Source organism: Danaus plexippus, chromosome 25 (assembly GCF_018135715.1).
Source record: "Danaus plexippus chromosome 25, MEX_DaPlex, whole genome shotgun sequence".
Lineage (NCBI taxonomy): Eukaryota > Metazoa > Arthropoda > Insecta > Lepidoptera > Nymphalidae > Danaus > Danaus plexippus.
The window spans coordinates 4879395-4903240 of record NC_083553.1 but is presented as its reverse complement, the minus strand read 5'-3'; the positions used below and the strand labels follow the sequence as shown (position 1 = coordinate 4903240).

Below are 23846 nucleotides of genomic sequence, written 5' to 3'. Positions count from 1 at the left end.
TTTTATAATATGTATGAAAGTAAGGATATATAAATTTAGTATTTTCATTTTTTTATAATGATTTAAAAAAATCTATTCCTATAATCAGTCGGTAAATGTTTTTATATGATTACAATGTCGAAAACTGTTGTCTACTATTAATAAAGTCAATTTAATTACACATGATACTTCTAGTGTATAAATAGAATTGATTTATGTCAACCATTTTATCTATATATAAAAATTAAAACAAATATACTTTTTGTTTTTCGAAAATATAAGCAGTTCTGACGAAGTCAATGTCACTGTCACATTAGATTAAACTACTTTCAATGGTAACTTCAAAACTAAAATTATTTACTAAAGTCTAAAGTATTGTCTGTCATTTAAATGAAAACCGTACATGATTACACTCGTCTTATCAAATACCAATCCACACATCGTTTCGCAATTGTGCTAGCGTTGAAAATTTATTCTGTGTTAATATTTGGCTAAAATAAAAGCAAAATGTCACAATCTCGCCTAAAATCTTGTATTCCTCTGCCAATTGACCACAAGATGCTGGTGTCTGTGATAGAAAAAGCGAAGGATTGGGCCCTGATGCACGGAGTTGGGATGCGAGATAAAAAACATTTCAACAAAGATGTCATTCAGGTACTAAATTATTTCTTTGGTAATTGCATTTAAACATTTGATAATCACAAGTTATGTAGATAAATAAATCCATTAAGATTTTATTTGTGTTAATTGTCACAGTAACAGAACAATTTAAGTTTTAATTGATTATAATAATTGGGTTGATTTTGCTCTGAATTTAATATCACCAGATTATAAGAGAAGTGTTATTTATTTTTATTTCAGATTGCGCCATTTGTTCTTCTGCCATCACCATTCCCTCGGACAGAGTTTAACAGAGCAGTTGAGCTACAGCCAATATTAAATGAATTAATGCACAAGGTAACAAAATAAAATATAAACAATGAAAAAAATATTTTTGATGATTTTTAAGGTATACATTAAAGCAGAGACATTTTAATATTTTTTTTATTATTTTACTTCAAAACAGGATTAAATAGGCACCTACTGGTATAGGGTATTTACTAGGCTGTATTTCCACCTATCAGGTGATAAGATAATCTAGCAATATCCAATTAAAATATATAATCTTTAAGTTATTTTGACTATTAATATGTCCAAAGTTTATTCTGTAGGTTGCACATGATGATGAATTTCTGGAAAAGACACTACAAAATGCACTCCAGGTTGATGAGTTCACAGCAAATCTGTTTGATATATGGGTTAAAGTAAGGGAAGAGGGCATAACACAGGTAAATATATATTTTTTATCGGCATAATATTCGAAGTCGTTTGCTATTAAAAAAATAATTTTCAAAAAATTGTCAAGCTACATAAAATGGCGCAATTCCTTTAACATTAAGCCAGTATTGTCTAGCAGCTAGCTCACTTTACTGTTTAAATTGGCATGATACATGTGTTAAAAGACAAAAAATTTGCATGATTTTTTTTTATCTGTGTGAAAATATCGGTATTAATATTAATAAACTGTATTTATGTATGAATGAATGTAAATTTTCATCCAATGTGAACAATATTGGCCGAACATTCAATGAAATTAGTTTAATATTTGGATGTAACAAGTTTGTCTATCGTTGTGTCATATAATGGTCAAACCTGGACATATGGGCAAGCATTGAATGAAAAATGTGTCCGGCACAGCCAATATCACTAGGGATGCTGCGATCTGACATCATGTTGGAGTCGAGATGTCCTCACACAGAGAACCAATGCGCTAAACACACCCCATATTGCTCATGGAAGCAAGTGGAGATAAATAGTATAGCATCTGGTTTTGGACATCTTGGGCCAGTTTCTAAGGATATACAGAGGTAGTTTGGCCTAAAGCTGGTGAAAGATATCGATTATGTTATTTAACATGCAAATAATGTAGTTAGATTAAGGCTAATCGTCAAATCATTTGTGAAAAAAAAAGCAATAGAATGAGACTTGAAATACATATCGCAATAATTTTCTTGATGTTCATCGAGCTGGCCTTATATTTATAAAACCTGAGGGTGACGTAATTTCTACCTATGTATTATATTTTTCAAGTGTCATTCAATATGATCTTGTGTATGTAAAATGTATTTTATCATAGCAATGCAGAATGTCTACATAGAATACGTCATTTGTAATTTGTTAACATTCTCAATGGTGAATTATTAATATGGGGAATTAATTTTAGTAAGTTTCAAACAATGTTCCATTCATAATAAAAGAATATTTTATTTCAAATACATAAACTAAACAATTTTAATGTCACACTTAATTGATATTACGTGATACGTCCATTGTTTCTACAGTGATTAGCTAATTGTCTCATTATAATCAACTAAAATGTTTTTGTTTCGAGTCAAATACGTTACGTCATTAAAATATATTTGTTTATAACTAATCTTACAGGGAGTAGTTTGCGGACATGACATGACATCGTTTGTCATATACTGCAACATCAATATTTACACGACACAATTGTTATGGATTAAGTGTTTTGTTTGATAACATGAAAATGCTTATTGCTAAATTACCGACGCGACGCTGCGTCTTTATACAATTTTGACAGTTCTAAAGGAAATAACAAAATGGCGTTCAATGTATTAATATTTAATATTGACAGGTGTTGGATAGTTATGATATGAAACAAAAATACATAACGTTATCTAAAACTAATTTATTGATTCATTAGTATTGAAGTTATAATAATTGTAGCAATTATTTATTATAAAAAGAATATATTTATAGAGTAAAAAAAAATACGATTATAAATTTAATACTTAACATTTTTATAATGATAATATATTTTAATTGTTTGCGAGATTTTAAGGTTTTATTTTCTTCTTTTCTGACATAATAGGATCGTTATACTCATTCTTAAAAACATACCCAATGAAAATAAGGCGGTTGAAAAAGATTCCAAAAATTAATAATTGGACAAAATTTAAAAAACATTTTCAGTCGCTCAGCTTCGGGCTCTTCAGATCGGACTACTTGATGCAAAGGGACGGTAACCGGATCAAACAAGTGGAGTTTAACACTATAGCGTCGAGTTTTGGCGCCCTTACCTCACACCTGCCCGCTATGTCTCGGTACCGACTGTGTGTTGCTAGCTTAATTTTCAATAGCAGGGCTTCCCAGACGCGACGACATTCATTGAGTTACGTTTTTAGTTATTACGATGATTCATAGGTTGTATAAAATCGGGAACCCTTGCTATACGGAATATTAAGGCTGCCTCACACGCAGACAATCAGTCAACATCTCTCATCTACGTGTGTGCACGCTTTCATTTCACTGCTTCTATCGCACGCATGTTTTCTTTGCATGTTTTCCTTTCTTCTTGGTAGAATAAGTATTTTAGCACTTGTGATTTTTGTATATTTTTTTTTTTTGTTTGAAACTTTGCGAGCATGTTAAATTGAGAATTTGAGAGATGTTCCCTGACCACGCCTGCGGTGTCGGTTGAGGTTCATACATTTGTTTGTTAAAAATTTTGTCCAATTATCCCGGGATGGTTAGGGTACACATCTTTCAACACATGCACAGATATATAGTCAAATATGAATAGATAAAAAATATTTAACCTACGACGGCTCCATTTTTTTTTTATTCAGGGATCTAAGCGCATAGTGTTCTACATAAAAATATATATATGCAATTAAAAAAAGTCTTAATTTTCTATCAAACAAATAAATATGTGTGTCAAATTAAATGTCGGCTGGAATTCTTTTAAAATGACAGACCAATACAAAATCAAAAGTTCTTATAAAGACAACGGTCCACAAAATTCTTTTTACTAAAAAAAAAAAAAATCAGTATTAATAATTTTATTGGTACATAATTTAAATTACATACAATCCGTTATTAAAAGATACATTAATTCTTTATATTAATAATGTTGTAGTACGAAATGTGTGCATGTAAAGTAACAGTATTGTATTGTACGAATAGTTTTATATAGTGGCATGTATTATAGCCGTTTGTATTACACAGTGGCTTGAACATTAGTTGAAGACATGTTCATTTGAAAGAGGCTTTATTTTTACTGTGATATAAATTAAATATGTTTAAAATGTTGTGTAAATTTTTTAAATTGATTACAATCTATTTGCTCATTGTAGTTCTTAAAATCGTAGGTTTCAGTATGTTAGATCTCTGTAGGCATGTTAAAGCATGGTTTCATGGTATGTTTACTGTACTATTCTATACTATACTATGTATTATTATGATGTATTTTATTTTTTCAGTTATATCCTTCGTCAATTGGGACATGGTGATCTTATAAAAAATGTAAGTAATTTTGTGTATCGCAATCATATAATATTTTATAGAAATAGTCTGTGGGATATTTTATAGATATAGTCTGTGGGATGTGCAGGAAATATATAAATACAGAACTTTATAACGGTTCTATTTTTTTTTTTTTTTTGAATGGTTAAGTAACGAACGCAATGACTTTTCTTTATGTAACAGAATTGGCTTTCACTATTGCTCTCAATTACATGTTTTTATATCAATATCAAATAGGTTGAATTTTTTTGGTGTCCAAATTTATATAAGACTAGTCTTTGCCCGCGAATACGTCCGCATTAATTTCAGAATTAGTAATATATGGCTTTTACTCGCGACTTCGTCCGCATTAGATAGATTTTTCGATAGTAGTATGAAAAAAACTTAGCTGTACTTTTTTGTAGGTATGTTTGAATTGCGCCAAGATGGGATGAGGCCATACTAAGTGTGATTGTCATAGGTTAGGTTAATACATTTTAAGAAGAAGATTGGTTACTGCAATACATTTTTATATACGATGATTTTTGTTTTGCCTTACTTGGCTAGAAAAGTAATTTTTTCCCATTGGATTGCGTTGTTTTCCCGCCGTCAAAAATAACTCATGTCCTTTATCCATACATACTCTGTTAAATATATTTCGCAATACTTTTCAATTAATTCTCATTTTATATATGCTATCATCTTTCTTAAATTATCTTTTTTCGTTATAACTTACAATCCGACTGTCAGCTGTCAACATTGTTGCCCTTAAACGACATAATACGTCAGATTTCTGTTATTAGTAGGTGTAGAAGGGAATTTATTGCTTTAGTTGGATTTTCTGATTTGGCTTTTGAATTGTTCTAACAGAAGTAGAATAATGTTAATGAAGTCTAAAGTATTCTGTATTCTGATTTTTCTAACACTAGTATAGCAACGCCCATTGGCATCATCTGATCACTGGGTTTTGAAAAGTGCCAAATAAAATTTATTCATCAGATGCCAGAGAATCGAGCTCTGTCAGGTCTATGCACTGGCATCACGGATGCCTACGACCTGTTCGGAGTACCATCGGCTGTTGTTCTGTTTGTGGTTGAGGAGGTGTCCTACAACATTTGCGATCAAAGGTTCCACGAATTTGAGATATCGGAGAAGAGACCCGACATTATGGTGAGATTGATGGAGTGTATGTTAAAAATTGCTGGCACGTAACCTGGTAACAGACGATAGTGCGCAGAATGCGATTTGTATTGTCATAAATATGATGCTGAACGCGGGAAACGAGACGTCACAGATATTGTACGTGATTGTGACGTCTCGTTTACAGTACACTTGCGAGCACTTAAACTGGACCCGTCGTATTGTTACTGTTACGAGTTTCTGTTATATATTAACATCAAAAGTGACCAGTTTTTGTTGCACTAAGTGTACATGACCAAACTTATCCCCTCTACGCCTAAAATTAAAATTGCCAAGATACATGCCGGCAACCATACCAAGCGATTGAAAAAATAATTCAAATGTATATCGTTACTTGATTTTGATTTAATGTAGGAAAAAAATATTTTTATAGATATACAGGAAGACTCTGAACGAAATATACGAGGAGACGCGACTCAATGAAAAGAAACAACTCATATTGTAAGTATGGTGAATCTTAGAATTATGATCCTTAAATATAAGTTTATTGATATCGATATTATATTTAATTGTACTATTGCATAGATAACTTTACTATACTCTGTGACTGCCCCTCTATGATATACTTTATATTGTCTATGTTTGTAATTTACTCTCTCTGATAAAGTCTGTGAAGAATATAGCAGCGCGTTCGTTACTAAAAATTGATTTAATTATTAATATTATATATATTAAAAGAATTGTTCGTTTAGTAAGATTGAGATTTCTTGAAAGAAAAGTCTAAAAGAATTTTTTAGACGATTTATTTAAACAGTTCTATAATTTAATTATCTAGATGGAATTATTTGAACCCTTCTTCGCTTTAAGTTTGTTTTATAACGTCCAGAATTCACGTACCTAGCATAGAAATCCACATATATCCTGTGTATATTCGAAACTCATTTTTACAATCTCTAACGTTTGTCTTTGACGTGCCTCTGGAACTGTCCATCCTGGTGAAACTTTGCTGTTAGTGTAGTGCCTTTCGTGGAGTAGAGAAAAACTATTTACTAGTCATCAACTTTAAATAAATAAAATATTCACTGATATAGTGAGGGATAGTTGATTTCGTAGAAATAGCAATAGTATGGGCATATAATTAAAATGTCCATATTTAATGTTACATTTAGGGAGGATCGTCCCGTGGCTGTGGTCTACTACCGCTCTGGTTACGAACCAGCTCAGTATCCGACCACCAAGGAATGGGACGCCAGGCTAAGAGTGGAAAAATCATCGTGAGTCCCTTGAAATTTAACAAAATATATACCAATTACCGAAAATTATGCTCATTTAATGTTTTAACCTTACTTTTCTTTAAAAGAACATTTAAATACAATAGTATTTTACGTCCAATGCTCAGTCACTTTATAACACGTCTTCTCAAATATTGAATGTTAATTCTTCCCAACACCAAATGTGTGTGGTACATTTCGTTACTACGTTTCAGGGCGATAAAATGTCCGTCAATACATTATCAGCTCGCTGGCACCAAGAAAGTCCAGCAGGCGTTGGCTGCTCCGGGGGTTTTGGAGAAATTCATGGGCGCCGGCGCCACTACAGGTCGCGTTAGGGATATATTCGCTGGACTGTACTCATTGGACTTCGACGAGAACGGCGAGAGGGCTGTGGATATGGCCCTAGCTGATGCTGAGAGGTGATTGGTTTTCCTAGGTTTCACTATCATAATCTAAGTATGGGCTAAATGTGCCCACAGAATAAGGTTTTATCTGCAAGGTATTGGCTTAATTTTCTGTTCGAAAATCCTCACACTGTTGAGACCTAACCTTTATTCTCGTAGTTTCTATTTTCCTCTTCCTCTCCTCGCAGGAGAATCTTGAACCTAAAACTATGGATGGCTCTTTATAAATGTTCATGTGGCAGAATATTTAAAAATAATGAAATTACTTGATACGCCAATACAAAAATTAAAAACTCCCTTCTATATTAACATGAGGGATACTTTTAACCAAGAACAAAAGGTATCCAAATTATAAATATCAAGATAGCGAAAGGGTCATCTTTAAGAATTGCACACGAAACAGAACCTACTCTTTTTTATCCCTTAGGATTTACAAAAAGTAAAAAAAATATTACAGGTTTGTGTTAAAACCTCAGCGGGAGGGCGGTGGTAATAATGTCTACGGAGCTGATATAAGGGACGCCCTGCTGAGGATGAGGCATAGCAGGGAACGGGCCGCCTACATACTCATGGAGAGAATACTGCCTCCGTTAGTAAGTATACACACACACATACGCGTCACACACACAGATGCCATGTGTATACGGTATATATGTATATATACTGCCCCGAAAATGATACATAAACATGCCCTTAAAATTAGTAACGACAATCTTGGTGTTCATAGAAAATGAGATCTAACAAGATCTTAAACGACGATTCCTATGTATGTTATTTACTGCGATATATTATATTATGATATTTTATATAGTTTTTTTTCCCAGGTGGCTGGGTACGTCGTTCGTCCAGGTGCAGCTGTTCCACCGCCCATCACAGACCTGGTGTCAGAGCTCGGTATCTTCGGTGTCATTATAGGGTCAGTACTATTTTAATTTTGACAAATCACGTGTCACGTTGTTTGTCCGCGATGAACTCGCTAAGTGCTTAGCCGATTTTTAATTAAATTTACACCCAGCTTGCAGTTTGACCGAACTTGAAAGTTAGCATAGCCTATATCTTAATTTATAGCCGCTATATTATTTTATTGCAAATTATTTGTCTATTATTTGACATTCACACTTATCTGTTAATCACTTTATACATTACACCCTGTGACGTGCTCAAGCGGACGAAGTCGCGGGCATCAACTAGTTGACTATATATTTATATGTTAGTTAGAATTTCCTTTAGAGCACATATATGTTTTACTGTACGGCTGCCGTTACTCTACATCGTGAAATTCTCAATTATTTTTTAATATATGTGAAGTGGGGTTTGTGGATTTACTGGAATAGCTACGTATGTAATCTGATGATTTTAAGAACTAATAAGAGTACTGGTGGGACCAAAGCATTCAACTTTCATGTCTACGCAAGTCATTAAACCGTTTAAATCAATAATAAAAGTCACGTAGTAAGGTTATTCCATTACAAACGTGTATAAACTAAGTTTGGATATCACTTGGCTGTTCGTAATTTAAATTTTTCGTTATTTTCTTAAATTTGCGAATAACCTCTACATTTTTAATGTTAAGCGACTACAAACTTTATTTCCATCACATAAAAATGTTCAAATTATAACAAAATAATGTTCTATTATTGTTAAATTGAACAGTACGAAAGACAAAATCTACTGCAACAAACAAGTCGGTCACATGTTACGTACGAAACTAGCGGACGCCAACGAAGGAGGAGTCGCTGCCGGACTGGGGGCGCTCGACTCGCCGTACTTATTAGACATGTAGCACAGATTATACACACGAAATGACTTAAAATTTGCACAGACTGTATAAAAACAATACTATGAAATGACTGGTTATAAAAATAGATAACAAAACATTTATATATGACACAGATGAAAAATAATGCACACATGTCACAAATATAAAAAAAAAATGCAACAGATAAAATATATATAGTTTGCAAATAATGCTGAATGATAATCACAGGAGGTAGAAAGTTAACCTAATTTTTAATGATAAAAATCAAAAATGTATTTAATAACACTTAAGTCGAATTCATTAAAAAATTAGGTCTAAAATGCTGCCACTGTTTTATAATTTATGAAAATGTTGTAAATATTAAAATAAAACCTGTTTATATATTTTTTTTATATATTATTACCAATTATACATATATAATATAAGTTTTATTTTATATCCACACTCTGCATTTTTTTTCACATTTATTAAAGATCTTGTTGTATAAAATGTAGAGTAAATAATGATCACATTCCAGAGCAAGGGACGATGGAAGGAAGTACGACAATTTGACATAATTATATAACACTTTTTAGAATATAATTAAATTATGATTATTGTATTTTATGGATTAAAAAATTTACAATAAGTTTATATTATTTCATTGTTACCGCATGTGTGATAAGACGGGGTGCTGTGTAATTATAAAAAATTTCTAATAAAAAATTATATCATTCACAGTGTCGTGGTTTCATTTATTTTTTATTTATTACATATGAAACATTTTTGTATTGTCTATTCTTACGTAATATCAAAACGAAATAAACGATTTAATTTTTTTTTTTTTAAGAATCTTTGACGTTCACTTTCAGGAATCATCTGAAATATTCACATAATCACAATAACATAACATAGACTTGGTTCAACGAATACACAATATTTTTATTACATATAATTAATAAGGTAAATAAATTTAAAAAAAAAATAAACTTTTATCGAACTTCGAATAATTCAAGAAAAATATTTCCACCACTATCAACAGTTTATTATCAGACAATCTACATTATTAATTATAATTTAGACAAATTCATGGTATTTGGGGACTTTGTTCTTGAGAAGCAGTCCCTTGTCATTCGGGGTGTAGCCCTCCGTGTATTGGAAGGCCGGATGGTCGTAGATTACCTTCAAAGAAAATTAAATATCTTTATCTATTGCTATTCACGCATAAAATAGTAAGTAAAACAATAATCCCTGCTATTAATAATACTTTTTATCCGTCGTTAGTAATTGAATAATAATTAAGATTTGTATTTTTATATTTTTGAAATATATATATATATATAAATTTTAATGAATCATTTTAAAAATTTGTCTCTGAACTTGTAGAATATTGTGCTATTCAAAACATAAATGAGTCAATATCAATTAAAACACGATGCAAGATAATTATTAAAGTTGCTGGCTGGCAGTCATTAAAAAAATTATATTATATATATAAAGAAGGTATCAGATTCGTGTTTAAATTTTTGCTCTCTGAGTAGAGAATTCTATGTATTGTAATAATTATATCCCTTTGTAACAAGAATAAAACCTTTTTACACATATAACTATTACCTTATCCCTCATGTAACCGTCATCGGCCTGTGTGATCAATTCGGGTACATCGGTCCTTGGTATGTTGAAGAGGTTCATGAGGTAGTGTTTGTTGTTGGTGAATATTTGCCGCTGGTCGGCCCACTCAACCTCCCTCGGGAGTCTCCAGTCCTTCATCTTGGGCTCCTCTCTCTCGGTGTACTTGTCAAAGTCCAGACGTTCAATGTCTTCAACAACCTTTCACATAAAATTATTTGTATGAATTTTAAAATCAAGACTAAGTCTTTTTTTTCATCACCACTTTTGATTTATACTAGATACAGGCGTATGTATTTTAAAAATAAGCCTATAATTAATTTGAATTAACTCAAAGATAACCAATCATTTAGTATATTATGCAATAAGTTTTGGTAACAACCAATTTGGACAATGAAATTGGGTTTTTAATCTCAATTGACTAGTGTAGTCTGTAAGGATTAAATAGCTTGGCTTTCCCGAACATACCACTTCGACATCACCACCGCCAGTCCAGTCGTAAACTAAAAGTTCAGCATGAGTAGCAATGTCCCTCAGATATTTGTTCTTATATTGATGCTCCATCTCGGTGAGGAATGCAGGTGTTAAGGCTTTACCATCAACTTCATGTTTGAGCCCACGTTTCTTGATAGCTTCGCTTACCTGAAATATATGAACATTATTAATATTAGGTGTTTTGAAATAATTTAATTTGACAGAAATATATTTTGAATGTCTTTGATCATAAGATTAGACTAGTTACAAGGTATTGTTTCAAATAATGTTCTTACTTTGTCAACTGGCACATCTAGATATATAACCAGATGTGGTCTCATGAGTTCCTCGATGGTATTGGCTCTGAGCTCGTAATAAACAGACTTGATGCCTCTGCTGACATATTTTTGGGAGAACATAGCTTCTAGGAACACAAAATCAGAGTATGGTGACCTTTCAAGGACAACTCCTTGGCCGGTATTAAGAAGATGAGCCAGAGCATCAATGTACTGGCCGTACCGGGCCATGTACATCATGATCTGGAAATTTCCAGCCAGACGGTGATTAGGATGACAGTTGAAGTTCACATGGTCAAAGGTTCTGGTGTCTTCTGGAATATCTTTATCAAAGATACGAAGGTCGACACCATTTGGTCTTATGTAGTGAATATCCATGTTGGCCTCTGGAAAATGTTTCATACCAAGATCCTCAGCGAGAGCGGCTGCGAATTCAGTTTTTCCTGCAGCTACTGGCCCTTCAACTACTAAAACCTTCGTATTTTCATCAAATCTATGGGTGGTACGATCGAATAAGCTACGTAACCAGGTGTAGTCTTTGTTGACATAGTCGAATGGTGCGGGTTTAGGGGGTCGAGGCGGCAGAGACTCTCGAAGAGCCTTGCCCATTATGCTCCTGTTCTGAATAATGGTACATCCGGCGATTTTTCCACCGTGAACAGGGGTGATCACCTTCACAAACGTAGTTCTAATAAAGGTCGCCATATTTAACTCAGGCTGAAAAACAGGGAAATATATAGAAAATTAATGTAATGGTTATAAACTTTAAGATATTCTTCTTTTCTTACCTTAATTTACTTCATAATAAAATAGAATCGCTTAAAAGATGTGACATAACATCTCCAATGTCCATAGGTTTTTTTGACATTAGCGTTCAGTTTTTTTATTAATTAAAATTTTTTGATTTATTTCAAACTGAAATACTGTAATACTTTTTAATTAAATTAAATTATTATAAATAATAATAAGAACTATAGTTTTTTTTTATTTTAGATGTGGTCACTATTTAGAATCTGGCATATAAAATTACTCACATTACTTAATGTCATTTTTGACAGAACCTTTTTCATCGATGGCGTATTAGAGCCATGTGTTGTGTTATTACAAACATCAATAATAATTACAATAACTGATACTTTGATAAATGTTATTTTAAGTGTACTTTATAAAAATCAAATATGGAAGTGGAGAATATAAATGTGGAAGAATTTTTGCCCGCCAAAAACCCTATAAAATTAAAAAATGTTAAGCGGAAAGCCGTATCTGAATCTGGCGAAGGTATGGACGTGGAACAAGTTACATCTCAATCGAAACCTAAACGTCGGAAGGGAAAGAAATTGAAGAAGAGCAATGAACCAAACGAAAGTAAAGTAAATATGAGAAAAATAGCTGTGCCAGCACATAGGTATAACCTAAAAATATTTTTGTTTGGTGTTACAACTTTTTGGTTCTGATAAATGCATTCAGATGTTAAAAATTACTATCATTAAATAATACTTGATCCAATCCTCAACTTTGCTTGCCATAAACCTTACTTTAAATGAAGATTTGATTGAAGAAAAAATATAATTTATTCACAATATTGGAATTTTTGCCTAAATATCATATATTAATATTACTAATTAATACCTATAGTACACTTTTACATCGAAAGTCTGAATCTCATACAGAATAAATAATTTTTTTAATAACTTATGGTCTATGAATATCAAAAAGTTATTATACTTAAAATATTAAGCTCACTTAAATCAAATTAAGCTCACTTAAATCAAATTTAATTTAAAAGTAAAGATATTAATATTATTTTTATATGAAAGTCATTATAATACCAAAATCATTGTTTTATTACAGATATACACCTTTAAGAGAGAATTGGTTAAAAATATTCACGCCTATAGTAGAACACTTATTGTTACAAGTCCGTTTTAATACAAAAACTCGCAACGTCGAGATCAGAGTTGGGCCGGAAACAAAAGACATTGCTAATCTACAGAAAGCCGCTGATTTTGTTAAGGTAATACAAAAATTGTTAGAAAATTTACTTGTTTTAATCTTTATATATATGATTGTTGATTCAATGAAGAAAATATATATCAAAAATTTTAATAGTAGGATTAGGAACTTACTTTTTGTATATTGCGTACCAATTCAGATTAAGTTATTTTACTTAATTTGTGACCATTGATGAATAATCGTTCTATATATATTTTTTTAAATTTTTATTACACTATGCACTGAAGCAATCATCAGTTTGTTTATTCTTGCTATAACGTTAACAATATAATCAATCATATGTACCATGTTCTTAACAGAAATTCTATATACCTTTGTATTAAATTAAATTTATATTAATTTGTTTATTTTGATCATAGACAATTTTTTTTTTTAATTTTAAGTAATATTATTTCAGACTTTTCTAGACCTTATTTAGATTTTTTTTACCGTTTTCAGGCTTTTATATATGGTTTTGAAGTTGATGATGCACTAGCCTTACTCAGATTGGATGATTTATTCGTTGAATCATTTGAAATTAAGGATGTGAAAACATTGCAAGGTGATCATTTGGGAAGGGCTATCGGCAGGCTGGCCGGTAAGGCGGGACGGACAAAGTTCACTATAGAGAATGTGACTAAGACCAGGATAGTATTGGCCGACTCCAAAATTCATATATTGGGAAGTTTCCAGAATATAGCGCTTGCAAGAAGAGCCATTTGTAACTTGATAATGGGCTCGCCGCCATCCAAAGTTTACGGGAATCTAAGGAATGTTGCCAAAAGGGTCGCGGAGAGATTTTAGTAAACAAATTATATTTATATTAAGGCTTTTATTTATATTTATTAATGTTTGATTTTTTTGGAATGTAAACACTAAAAATTTCACATAGTAGTTTTAAATTAAAGTGATATCAAATTAATGGTAATATATTTTATGGGACATTACAACAGTATCTTATATTTAAAATGTAAGGGCACTCTTGATATAACGAGCCTGGCGTCGTAGCTGAGTGAGGCGAAGCTCCAGGGCTCCGCGGCGCTCCATTCAGCACAATACACCGAGTCCTCGTGTTGTTCGTAGGATTGTAAGACGCCATCTTCTAGCCTAGACACAGGGATTTACACAAATATAGCGTGTATATATTGCAACGTATTAAAAAAAGTATTTTTCGAATATAAGTGTGTTCATTGTACATTTATACGGACAAGTACTGGGTTTAAGGGTAATTAGTAAATATTTCAAGCATCAGAATTACATGAACGTGGTAATGTGACTCGGTGTATTGAAAGTTTCTGCCTGAATAACGTAATTTCAGTTGTATTTTATATAGCGATATGAGATTTATTCGCATTGATATTTCTAAGCTGATACAACACGTTCGTGTAACCGATTCCGAGTCGCGGACTGTATCAGGTTAGGAACGGTTTATTTTTATAATCAAACCTTTGCGTACATTAAATTGTATTTATGTAAGGGTGAGATAAAAAAAACGTGTTGATGTCATATTTCTAAATCAAGTTTATAAATACGAATGGGGTAAAATATTATTAGTATTTAACTATTCTCTCTCTCCCCCCCTCTCTATCTTTATATATATTTCTCTCTCTCTCTCTTCTAGTTATTGGCGTTTCCTTATAGGTTTCGCCAATGTCGTGTGTGTATTATAGTGGACTAACCAAACAGGGTTTCGTGAATTTAACTATTCGGGACATCACTTATATGACAACACAATGTCAGTGGATAAGGAAAAATCACAGTGGGAGTTGTAGTCTTGATGGTAATTGTCTATGGATATTTGCAGGAGGTCTTTCAAGAGTTTTTTGACTATAGGCGTAATAGGATCATGAGAAGGAATTATGCGTTATAATTCAAAGAGGTTAAGGTTTCCAACTGATATAGCATTTTTACAGCACAATATTCAAGCTTTAGGTGGTAGGTCTTACCTTTTTTAACATTAAATGTATATTTTTTGGTTATGTCTAGTTATCGTGAGTACGTATATGTACTTACACCTGGCTAATCCTGAGACCCTCTTCATCGTCACACACGCCCGCCGCGGACGTGAGGAGGGCGCGGGCGTCTGAGCTTCCGGTCAATAAAAGCTGTTCATGGTATGTGTTGTAACGGACTGTCCACACCCTGGAGTAAAGAATTACCACGTTTTTCTTATTTAAAGTTCGTTCTGCCAGCATAATTGTTCTTTCCGGTAGCTTTGAATTGAAATTTAAGTTTATTAGAGCTGATGGCTGATTCTGTTCCAAGGGTGAACTCAGAAAAGCGGAATGTTTCGAGTCCAGGTGAACGGAATTGTTTTGTGCGCTCGTGTTTTCCAGCGTTAAATGTCCCAAGGCTCGGTACATTCGAAAACGTCTGACTCGACAAATAAATACTCCCTTCCATGGCCTACCTTACTAACTCTATTTGATCTCAGCTAGCCGGAGAGCTGAATTCCACAACCGAAACGTCGGACTATGTATATAAATAATAAAATAGCGCGTAGTAATCCGAAAATATTAGTTTAATTCTCTCAGGCCCGTCTACCACAGACAATAACAGCTCACCAATGTGAATGGTCAGTCCTAGTGAATATCGGTTCCTTCCCGTTCCTATAGTCCCAAATGTTCAATGCTGCGTCATCACCGGCGCTCGCCAAATGGAACTGTCTGAATTAAATATGACTGTGTTTATATGAGGAGTCCGGTTTAATAATGTAGTGGCTTGTAAGCTATATACAATACCGTGGGTTTGCATGTCCAACTCAATACAGACAGTACAAATTTCTCTATTTATCATCCTACCCTCATAATAGCAGCAATGAAGGTATGACAAAATGGTGATTGTCTGTTTAGTTTAACTTGGTGTGGAGTTATTAGAGTGCAAAATGAAAATATATATTTTTAACCGAGTTCAAAATTAGGAAGTTTCTCAATTCGATTTTTTAATTGTTGTATATTTGACTTATATTTTTATTTCTAAAATGTAAGATAAGTTAAAAATTTAAAGCTATTTTGAGTTAAAGTTCTCATATATAAATGAATGCATCGATCCCAAAAATAAATAATCAAAAATAATTTAAAACTAAAATGATATTGTATTCATACTTTGTATGTCAGTGATATAATTTGCGATGGCTGAAAATTTAAAAAATTTTCACAACGTCTCGTGTATTTTATTAAAAAATTGCTGTTATATATACGACAAAAAAAAGTTATTTAGAAAAAGCTTACCTATTAGGATTAAAGTCTAGGTCTCTGGCCAGCTGTCTGTGTGCGCCGTCAATGTTCCAAGCGGCCTTGGAACAGTCGGTCCGTGTATCGAAGCATTTTATATGCGTGTCTTGGAGTACTGCGAACTGGTGTGATATACATGTTACTGTAAAAGCTCCAACTGCGGCCATTTTTGATGGTAAATGTCCAAAAAGTTATGTTATGTAAGGTTAGGTGAATAAGTAAATAATTAAGAATTCCGCATTGTGTTATTCATACAAACTCGTATCGGTAAATATGAGTTTTACTGGAATATGTTAAGATTAACCGTAGTTAGAGCTTTTAGAAAAAGATACAATATATATATATATTTATACCTAATAAGCAATTCAGTCGATTTGTTTCATAAAAATTACGAGCGGCCAGTACCGAATAGGGTGGCTATTGTGACTGAGAGTGAGGACGGCCATTATGCTATGGACAGACGTCAAACGAAGTACACAAGTCTAACCTATTGGCTCATGACCTCATAATCCATTGTCATCTTATTATTTGAGTGTGATATTAAATACTGTTGTAAGGATCGAGTACTAAGATGTTGGATAGTTACAACGACCACTATGAGTGTGTATAGCCGAGACCGCCGTGAGGCACCATCCTGATATTTTTTGTCTTTGACTCTTTCCGCGTAACCATTGCCGACCGTCCTGAAGTTTCAGATACTTTTGTCGATATTATTAAGGAGGAAGATTAATTTTCTTCAGAAAAAAAGACAATTCCCAACAATGGACTGCTAGAATGGAACTATTGGAGAAACTTCGAGTAACGGACATAGGCATAGCCAGGTGATAAACCGTGTTAATTTTTTTGTATCACTTACATAATTTTGTAATTATCAAGAAAGTTTAGTTCCCATTTAAGGGAGGACCAAATTGCGGTAATTACCTTAAGGTACATTTTTTCGTAAGAAAAATTGTGTCACCAGTTTTAAAGCCCACTTTTTGATATGCTATATCTGAATTCACTATAGTAAATTCTTAATAATTTTGCTTGTCTTATTCATACCTGGTTTTGTACTTGTGGACTCCACTTTCCTCCGCTAAATTTGAGCCTACTCCTGCCCTCCGGTGCCACTCGGCCCACTTGTTCTCCCGTGTTGGTGTCCCTAATGCTGACGTAATTGTCCAATACTATACCAATCCTGTTCATATCCATGGGATGCCATTCAGCACAGCGTATTTCCTCTTCCGGTTTCTATATATCGAAATCAATATACTTTTAGTGACTCTCTCCAGATAAATACAGGTTTGTACTATAATACTATAAACAGTGAAAGTACGGAATTATTAGGAAATGTTTCAGCAATAACATCGGCCAAAATATTAAGATTTTTTTTTTTGCTTTAAATCTTTTTCTAATAAGAATTCCGCAACTTTCACAACAACCGGAAATAGTGAAGCATTATGTAAATATTTCACCTCTGGAGTCATCGTTTTGAGGAGTTCCATATCTTCAGCGTTCCTATTATTCAGTATGGTCATGGCGTCTAAATCCTTTGGAATAACCTGGAATAGAAAATAGTGGTAAGGCATGCCTAAGCATTAAAGAACATTAAGAAATTACGTAGGTCGCTCTAACAGCCATTAAAATAAATTTCGAAAGACATTTTGAACATGACTTGGAAATTAACCAGCCATGTGTCTTAGAAAGGGAAAAATATACCGCAGTAGCAATAGGAAACACGGTAATACGTAATAATATATTGTATGAAAATATAGAAGCAATATTTTTTTTATTTTATTTTACGTAACAACTAATTGGGAGTGGAAATAGAAAGAGAAGGAGCGAGAGTAAATGGGTGGGGTGAATTGTGAGCAATGTTTATAAAGTTTGTCTTAAAGAATTCACTGAAAGTTTATTTCTACTTCCTCCTATTTTCGTTTCCACATTACGAACTTTCACTTCTTCACTCGAAGGAGTCCGTGCACTATTTTTTTTATACCTTTATATCTATGGACAGTATGTTTGATGACAGTATTCTTCTTTCCATTTTATTAGCATACATTTTACAACACAGACAATAAATTAAAAAATTTTACACATCAACTGCTTCAATGATATATATTTTTTATTTAGGCTAGATTTAGTTTTTGAACCAAAATATACCAATATAAATATTTTCTGTAATTATTGAAAAAAAAAACAAACAGTATTTCAAAATTTTGTTACCTTAGAATTATTTTCCATAATTTTAACCTTATACATAACGACACTAATTTAACTTACCTCAGTGGTAGGGAGCCTAAATATGGACACGCCCATGGAACATTGACTTGTATCCGAGTTGTATGAATTGTGTGTTGTAATGAGGGTAGCCGCGTCGTGAGGGGAACAGCGGAGGTGCCATATTTCGCCAATGTCATGTTTAAATACCTTGGATATTCATAAAATATTTAAAAGTTACATTTTATAATATCAGAGACATTTACCTAATAATACTTTAAAATAATTGCAATTTTTATTATCACATTAACTATGGAATGTTGCGTAAACTGAAAATCAATAAATCACTGTAAATTCGGACTCTTGTGACAATATCCTTTACAGTGATTAATTTGTCTAATTATTTACCAAATCTTACAGGAAATAGACAAGAGTTAGGTTTCTATTAAAGAGACAATTTATTATATTTTTAGTTAGTCTAGATTTCAGATATTTTATTCTTATATGTAAATATAAGTTAAAAATACATACATTTATGATATCCAGTGAATATCCACTGAATCCAGTGACGCAATTGTAGTTAAATCAAAGGACGACTTACTCACTTTAACTTAAAGTTTATTTAATTGTTTTTTTTTTCTCTTCATTGTAGTTGTATTGTAACAGTTAATTTTCTTATATTATTATTTTTGCTATATATTTTTTTTTTAAGTTAAGAAAATATTACGCAGTGCTTTTTTTTTTTTTTTGAAAATTAAAATCAAAATGGCTAATGCCATAAAAATATTCTATCAGAATGTTAGGGGACTAAAAACGAAAACCAAAGACGTTTACTTAGCAACGCTTAAGTCTGATTTTGATGTATTAGTTTTCACTGAAACGTGGCTCAATAGCGGAATATCGGACAACGAGTTGTTCGATGCGCGATATAATATATTTCGCAGAGATCGTGAATCATGCGCTTCTAAGAAAAAGGAGGGCGGAGGAGTTTTGATAGCAGTCTTAAAAAAATATAAATCTTACAGGGTTAATTCTTGGGAAACTAATTGTGAAGATATTTGGGTTAATTTAGTACTGGAGTCGGAAACTATTTCACTATGTGCAGTATATATCCCATCACCACTACAATACGACATTCTTGAACGTTTCACAATAAATGTTGAGAGAATAACAAATAACAAGCAATCACGAACCCTAGTATTAGGGGATTTCCATATTCCGTCCATAGAATGGAGTCTAGATCTTAACAATAATAAAATGTTTCCATGCAATAGTGGTCCAGTTATATCTCTAATTAAGGATTTTATGGGGTTAACGTCTCTTTCGCAATATAACTCTGTAACTAATGCATACGGGAAGATATTAGATCTTATTTTCAGTTCAAATAAAAAGGTTGAAGTAACAGAAAGCAACTTCTCAGCATGCTCGGTTGACAAGTTTCATCCTCCTCTACAGATTAAGCTTGAACTAGAATATAAACCAGCGACGCTGGAAGTGAATACTAATGTTAGGTATAACTTTAGAAAGGGTGATTATGAAAAAATTAATGAACTCCTTGCCGGCATTGACTGGGAAACTTTACTTATTAATTGCGACAACGTAGATGAAATGACCGAAATATTTTATTCACACCTGGGCAACTTAGTCCAGCAATGTATTCCAAAAGGGCGACTGAAGAATAATAGTAATTATCCTGTATGGTACACGAGTAATTTAAAGAAAAGATTAAGAGAGAAGAATAAGTATAGATTGCTGTTTAAGAAATATCACAATCCCATGGATAAAATTGAATACGAAATACTAAGAGACAGATGTGAAATTTTAATTGACACTGATTATAGAAATTATTTAAATGAGATGGAAGACAATATTAAATTAAACACTAAACACTTTTACTCGTACGTCAAAAATCTGCGCGGTAACAGATGTGAGTACCCGGCATTGATGACAATGAATGGTTGCTCTTTCACAAATGGGTCTGATATATGTAACCAATTTGCAAAACATTTTTCTAATATTTACGCTACGAACGATTTAAAAACCACTTCATCAACCCCCATTACAAGATCAATGTTTAACACACATTTGAACAATACACACATCCTTGAGAGTGACATTGTAAAAGAGCTGAAAAGTCTCGATATTGCTAAAGGAACTGGTCCTGATGACATACCTCCATTATTCATTAAAAGATGTGCTGTTCCTTTAGCAAAGCCTTTATATGTAATTTTTAACAAATCGCTATCTCTTGGTGAATTCCCCTCCTTGTGGAAAAAGGCAAGAGTGGTACCAATTTTTAAAAGTGGTGATAAAAATGACATAAAGAATTACAGACCAATCTGTTTACTATCTGTCTTCTCAAAAATTTTTGAATCATTAATTAGCCCTCTACTTACGTGGCACATGAAGTCTACAATTATAGATAATCAACACGGCTTTACTAAAAAAAGGTCTACTATGTCTAATTTAGCAATTTTTGTTGACGATATATCAAAGGCTATGGACAGCTCGGAGAGAATAGATTGCATTTACACGGACCTGGAAAAGGCCTTTGATTTGGTGGACCATCATATTTTACTTCAAAAACTTAGCGACTATGGCATCGATGATTATCTTTTAAGGTGGTTGGAATCATATTTAACAGGGCGTACTTTGAACGTTGTCATTGGAGGTTACCAATCAGATGCATTTACTGCGACCTCGGGTGTTCCTCAGGGTTCTATTCTTGGTCCTATTTTATTTGGAATTTTCGTCAATGATATAGCTAAGTGTTTTAAGCATTGTGAGTTTCAATTGTATGCCGATGACCTCAAACTCTATAAGACGATAAACGACATTAAAGACGCAAGGAATATGCAGATGGATGTCGATAGGCTTGGATTATGGTGTGACCAGAATAAATTAAAATTAAACCATTTAAAATGCTACGCTATTACCTTTAGCAGAAAGGAATCAAATTTCATATTTGATTATAATATTAAAGAAAACGTACTGAAGAGGTTACATCAAATATCCGACCTAGGAGTTACACTGGACCACAAACTGACCTTTATTCCGCATATTGATAATATTATTACAAACGCATTCAAAGTATTAGGTTTTATCATAAGAATCACAAAGGAATTTAAAAAATCTTCAACCAAAATTGCACTCTTTAACTCATTGATACGCAGTAAACTGGAATATTGTTCTGTTGTATGGAATCCGCAATATCAAACACATAGAGACAGAATCGAGAGAGTACAGAAGAAGTTCTTACGTCACCTGGCCTACAAAGATAAAGTCTTAAGACAGAATGACAGATACGAAGATTTGTTAAATCTTTACCATACGCCTGCCCTGTGTAATCGTAGAAAATTAATAGATTTATGTTTTCTTCACAGAATTGTGAAGGGTGATCTTGATAGTGCAAATTTGTTAGAGAGAGTTGGATTGGCGATACCAAAATATAACTCAAGGAGCCACATAAGGAATAAACATACGTTCAGGGAAAGGTTTGCTAGGACTAACATCGGCCGTAATGCTCTCATCAACAGAATGATTCTAACTTATAATAACGTATTTAAAGGAGCTGGGTTAGATATTTTCAAGCATTCTCTGTTACCTTTCAAAAGACTAGCAAAAGGCTATCTGACTACTTGAGGTTAGTCTCAGTAATTCTACGAAGTAAGGTCTCTGTGGAATATACTGCGCAAGAATGTCTTGGTTTTTGGGCTTAGTATTATCATAATTTTTTATTACTACTCTATTATCAGCCCAGTATTATTATTGCGTTTTGATTATGATTTGTGATCACACTTTTTCTTTTTTTGGTTCTCGTTACTTTTTCTTTAAGTCAGTGCTTGTAATTGTTTTACTTTATTTGTACCTCATTTTTTACCAATTGTTGCTTTCAACTGTATCACATTTGCTATTGTTTAAGATTATTATTAGATTATTATTATTATTACAATTTTTTTTGTTCGTTAGTGAACATGCAAAGAATGTTATTTTATTACATATCATGTACATGCGAATGTCGAGTTAGCCTATAAGTGGGGTGAACAATTAATGCATGTAACAAATTAAATAATTTAGTGTTAATTAAGACTAAGAACTAAAATTGTATACAACGTTGGCTTCCTATTTAAATAAATAAATAAATAAATAACCATAAGTTATGTATTGTAATAAACATAAAATATATTCCAAGTTAAATCAAGCTATTGTATAGATTGATAGGGTATGCTTTATTTTATGCAACTGAATGTAAAACATATATAATGTGAAATAGAAGAAAATAGTAATGTAGAAAATATAATAAAAGCACGATAAACATTTTTATAAAGAACTATTTATATTAAATATAAAATTATTGTTGTTGCATCTCAGAATAACTACTCACCTTGGTATGTAGTTCACCTGTGTCTTCTTCGAGCTCAACTACATGAACTTGGTTACTGTTTGGTTTAAGGCTTTGAGTTCCTATGAGGAATCTTATCGCGTCACTCTCACCATATTGAGGTGACAGAGCTCTAGTCTGAAATATATTATAAATTTTTTCAGTGTTTCTCAGACGATGATTTGACTTTGTCAGCCGTTTACGACATATTTATATTTGTAAATATCATTTAAAATGCTTTTAAATTAATGCATTCGATATGCCACTTATTTGTTTTTTTTCTTTTATAAAGTAACAAAAGTTATAGTTAATTCGTACATTGTGATTACCTGGTGCTCAAGTCCGTATATAATGGAATTACCTCCTTCCATTAGAATTTTTGCAAAATATATTTAATACTGTTTTCTACATAAATCTTTTTCTTTTTTAGAATTAAAAATTTGTTGTGATCAAACTTAATATTGAAAACCATTTGTTACACTGACACTTGACAGTGTCATTCACATTTCATAACAAGCTGCTCACGTCAAGATAAGAGGTCGTTTTGGATATTTTGGCTAGTTACAATAGTAGTATATTGAAAAATTTTATTAATAGGTAAATAATTCTAAATTAAAAGAATATTTAGTATTACTTTTTTTCATTTATTCAATATATTCATTGGTCTAAATTACATGAAATTATACCACGGAATGTTTTGCACAACTTTTTATAAGCGAATTTTTTTTTTTCACGTTTCTTTACTAATAAAAAAATGTTTTCT

The 23846-nt window shown here is 32.4% G+C and overlaps 4 protein-coding genes across 5 annotated transcripts; 2 read left to right on the top strand and 2 right to left on the bottom strand.

Annotated features, from left to right (window-relative positions):
• The first annotated feature begins 288 nt into the window (after positions 1-288).
• LOC116775125 (glutathione synthetase-like) lies at positions 289-9619 on the top strand. Of its 2 annotated transcripts, none has more exons than XM_032667944.2 (12): positions 289-633; positions 841-936; positions 1191-1307; positions 1717-1886; positions 4302-4344; positions 5323-5493; positions 5897-5964; positions 6633-6737; positions 6950-7156; positions 7599-7734; positions 7966-8057; positions 8795-9619. In XM_032667944.2, the coding sequence occupies exons 1-12, from the start codon at positions 487-489 to the stop codon at positions 8922-8924; spliced, it is 1482 nt and encodes a 493-aa protein (XP_032523835.2). In that variant the 5' UTR covers positions 289-486; the 3' UTR covers positions 8925-9619. The 2 variants fall into 2 exon arrangements, with proteins under 2 accessions (XP_032523835.2, XP_032523836.2); XM_032667945.2 differs by lacking the exon at positions 1717-1886 and adding an exon at positions 3013-3143 and having other exon boundaries at positions 291-633.
• Positions 9620-9902: 283 nt separating this feature from the next.
• LOC116775173 (NADH dehydrogenase [ubiquinone] 1 alpha subcomplex subunit 10, mitochondrial) lies at positions 9903-12225 on the bottom strand. The gene is made up of 5 exons (XM_032668014.2): positions 12067-12225; positions 11279-11995; positions 10977-11150; positions 10494-10709; positions 9903-10061 (listed from the first exon to the last, which is right to left on the bottom strand). The coding sequence occupies exons 2-5, from the start codon at positions 11981-11983 to the stop codon at positions 9957-9959; spliced, it is 1200 nt and encodes a 399-aa protein (XP_032523905.1). The 5' UTR covers positions 11984-11995; positions 12067-12225; the 3' UTR covers positions 9903-9956.
• Positions 12226-12335: 110 nt separating this feature from the next.
• LOC116775031 (RNA-binding protein pno1) lies at positions 12336-14091 on the top strand. The gene is made up of 3 exons (XM_032667816.2): positions 12336-12683; positions 13130-13292; positions 13730-14091. The coding sequence occupies exons 1-3, from the start codon at positions 12457-12459 to the stop codon at positions 14072-14074; spliced, it is 735 nt and encodes a 244-aa protein (XP_032523707.2). The 5' UTR covers positions 12336-12456; the 3' UTR covers positions 14075-14091.
• On the bottom strand, positions 13818-23579 carry LOC116775033 (EARP and GARP complex-interacting protein 1). Its single transcript, XM_032667818.2, has 9 exons — positions 23413-23579; positions 23087-23221; positions 18766-18912; positions 17958-18044; positions 17545-17733; positions 16501-16625; positions 15835-15936; positions 15284-15412; positions 13818-14377 (listed from the first exon to the last, which is right to left on the bottom strand). Exons 1-9 carry the CDS (start codon positions 23452-23454, stop codon positions 14215-14217), a joined length of 1119 nt encoding a protein of 372 aa, XP_032523709.1. The 5' UTR covers positions 23455-23579; the 3' UTR covers positions 13818-14214.
• Positions 23580-23846: the final 267 nt, after the last annotated feature.

Coding starts and splice junctions, on each gene's coding strand:
- LOC116775125 (XM_032667944.2), top strand. CDS start 487: ATGTCACAATCTCGCCTAAAATCTTGTATTCCTCTGCCAATTGACCAC. Junction 634..840: donor TCAACAAAGATGTCATTCAG/GTACTAAATTAT, acceptor TTTTTATTTCAG/ATTGCGCCATTTGTTCTTCT. Junction 8,058..8,794: donor ATCTTCGGTGTCATTATAGG/GTCAGTACTATT, acceptor TAAATTGAACAG/TACGAAAGACAAAATCTACT.
- LOC116775033 (XM_032667818.2), bottom strand. CDS start 23,454: ATGGAAGGAGGTAATTCCATTATATACGGACTTGAGCACCAG. Junction 23,222..23,412: donor TATACGGACTTGAGCACCAG/GTAATCACAATG, acceptor AATATATTTCAG/ACTAGAGCTCTGTCACCTCA. Junction 18,045..18,765: donor TTAGGCTCCCTACCACTGAG/GTAAGTTAAATT, acceptor TTTCTATTCCAG/GTTATTCCAAAGGATTTAGA.
- LOC116775173 (XM_032668014.2), bottom strand. CDS start 11,983: ATGGCGACCTTTATTAGAACTACGTTTGTGAAGGTGATCACCCCTGTT. Junction 11,151..11,278: donor TAGATGTGCCAGTTGACAAA/GTAAGAACATTA, acceptor CATATATTTCAG/GTAAGCGAAGCTATCAAGAA. Junction 10,062..10,493: donor ACGGTTACATGAGGGATAAG/GTAATAGTTATA, acceptor TTTTCTTTGAAG/GTAATCTACGACCATCCGGC.
- LOC116775031 (XM_032667816.2), top strand. CDS start 12,457: ATGGAAGTGGAGAATATAAATGTGGAAGAATTTTTGCCCGCCAAAAAC. Junction 12,684..13,129: donor ATAGCTGTGCCAGCACATAG/GTATAACCTAAA, acceptor GTTTTATTACAG/ATATACACCTTTAAGAGAGA. Junction 13,293..13,729: donor AAGCCGCTGATTTTGTTAAG/GTAATACAAAAA, acceptor TACCGTTTTCAG/GCTTTTATATATGGTTTTGA.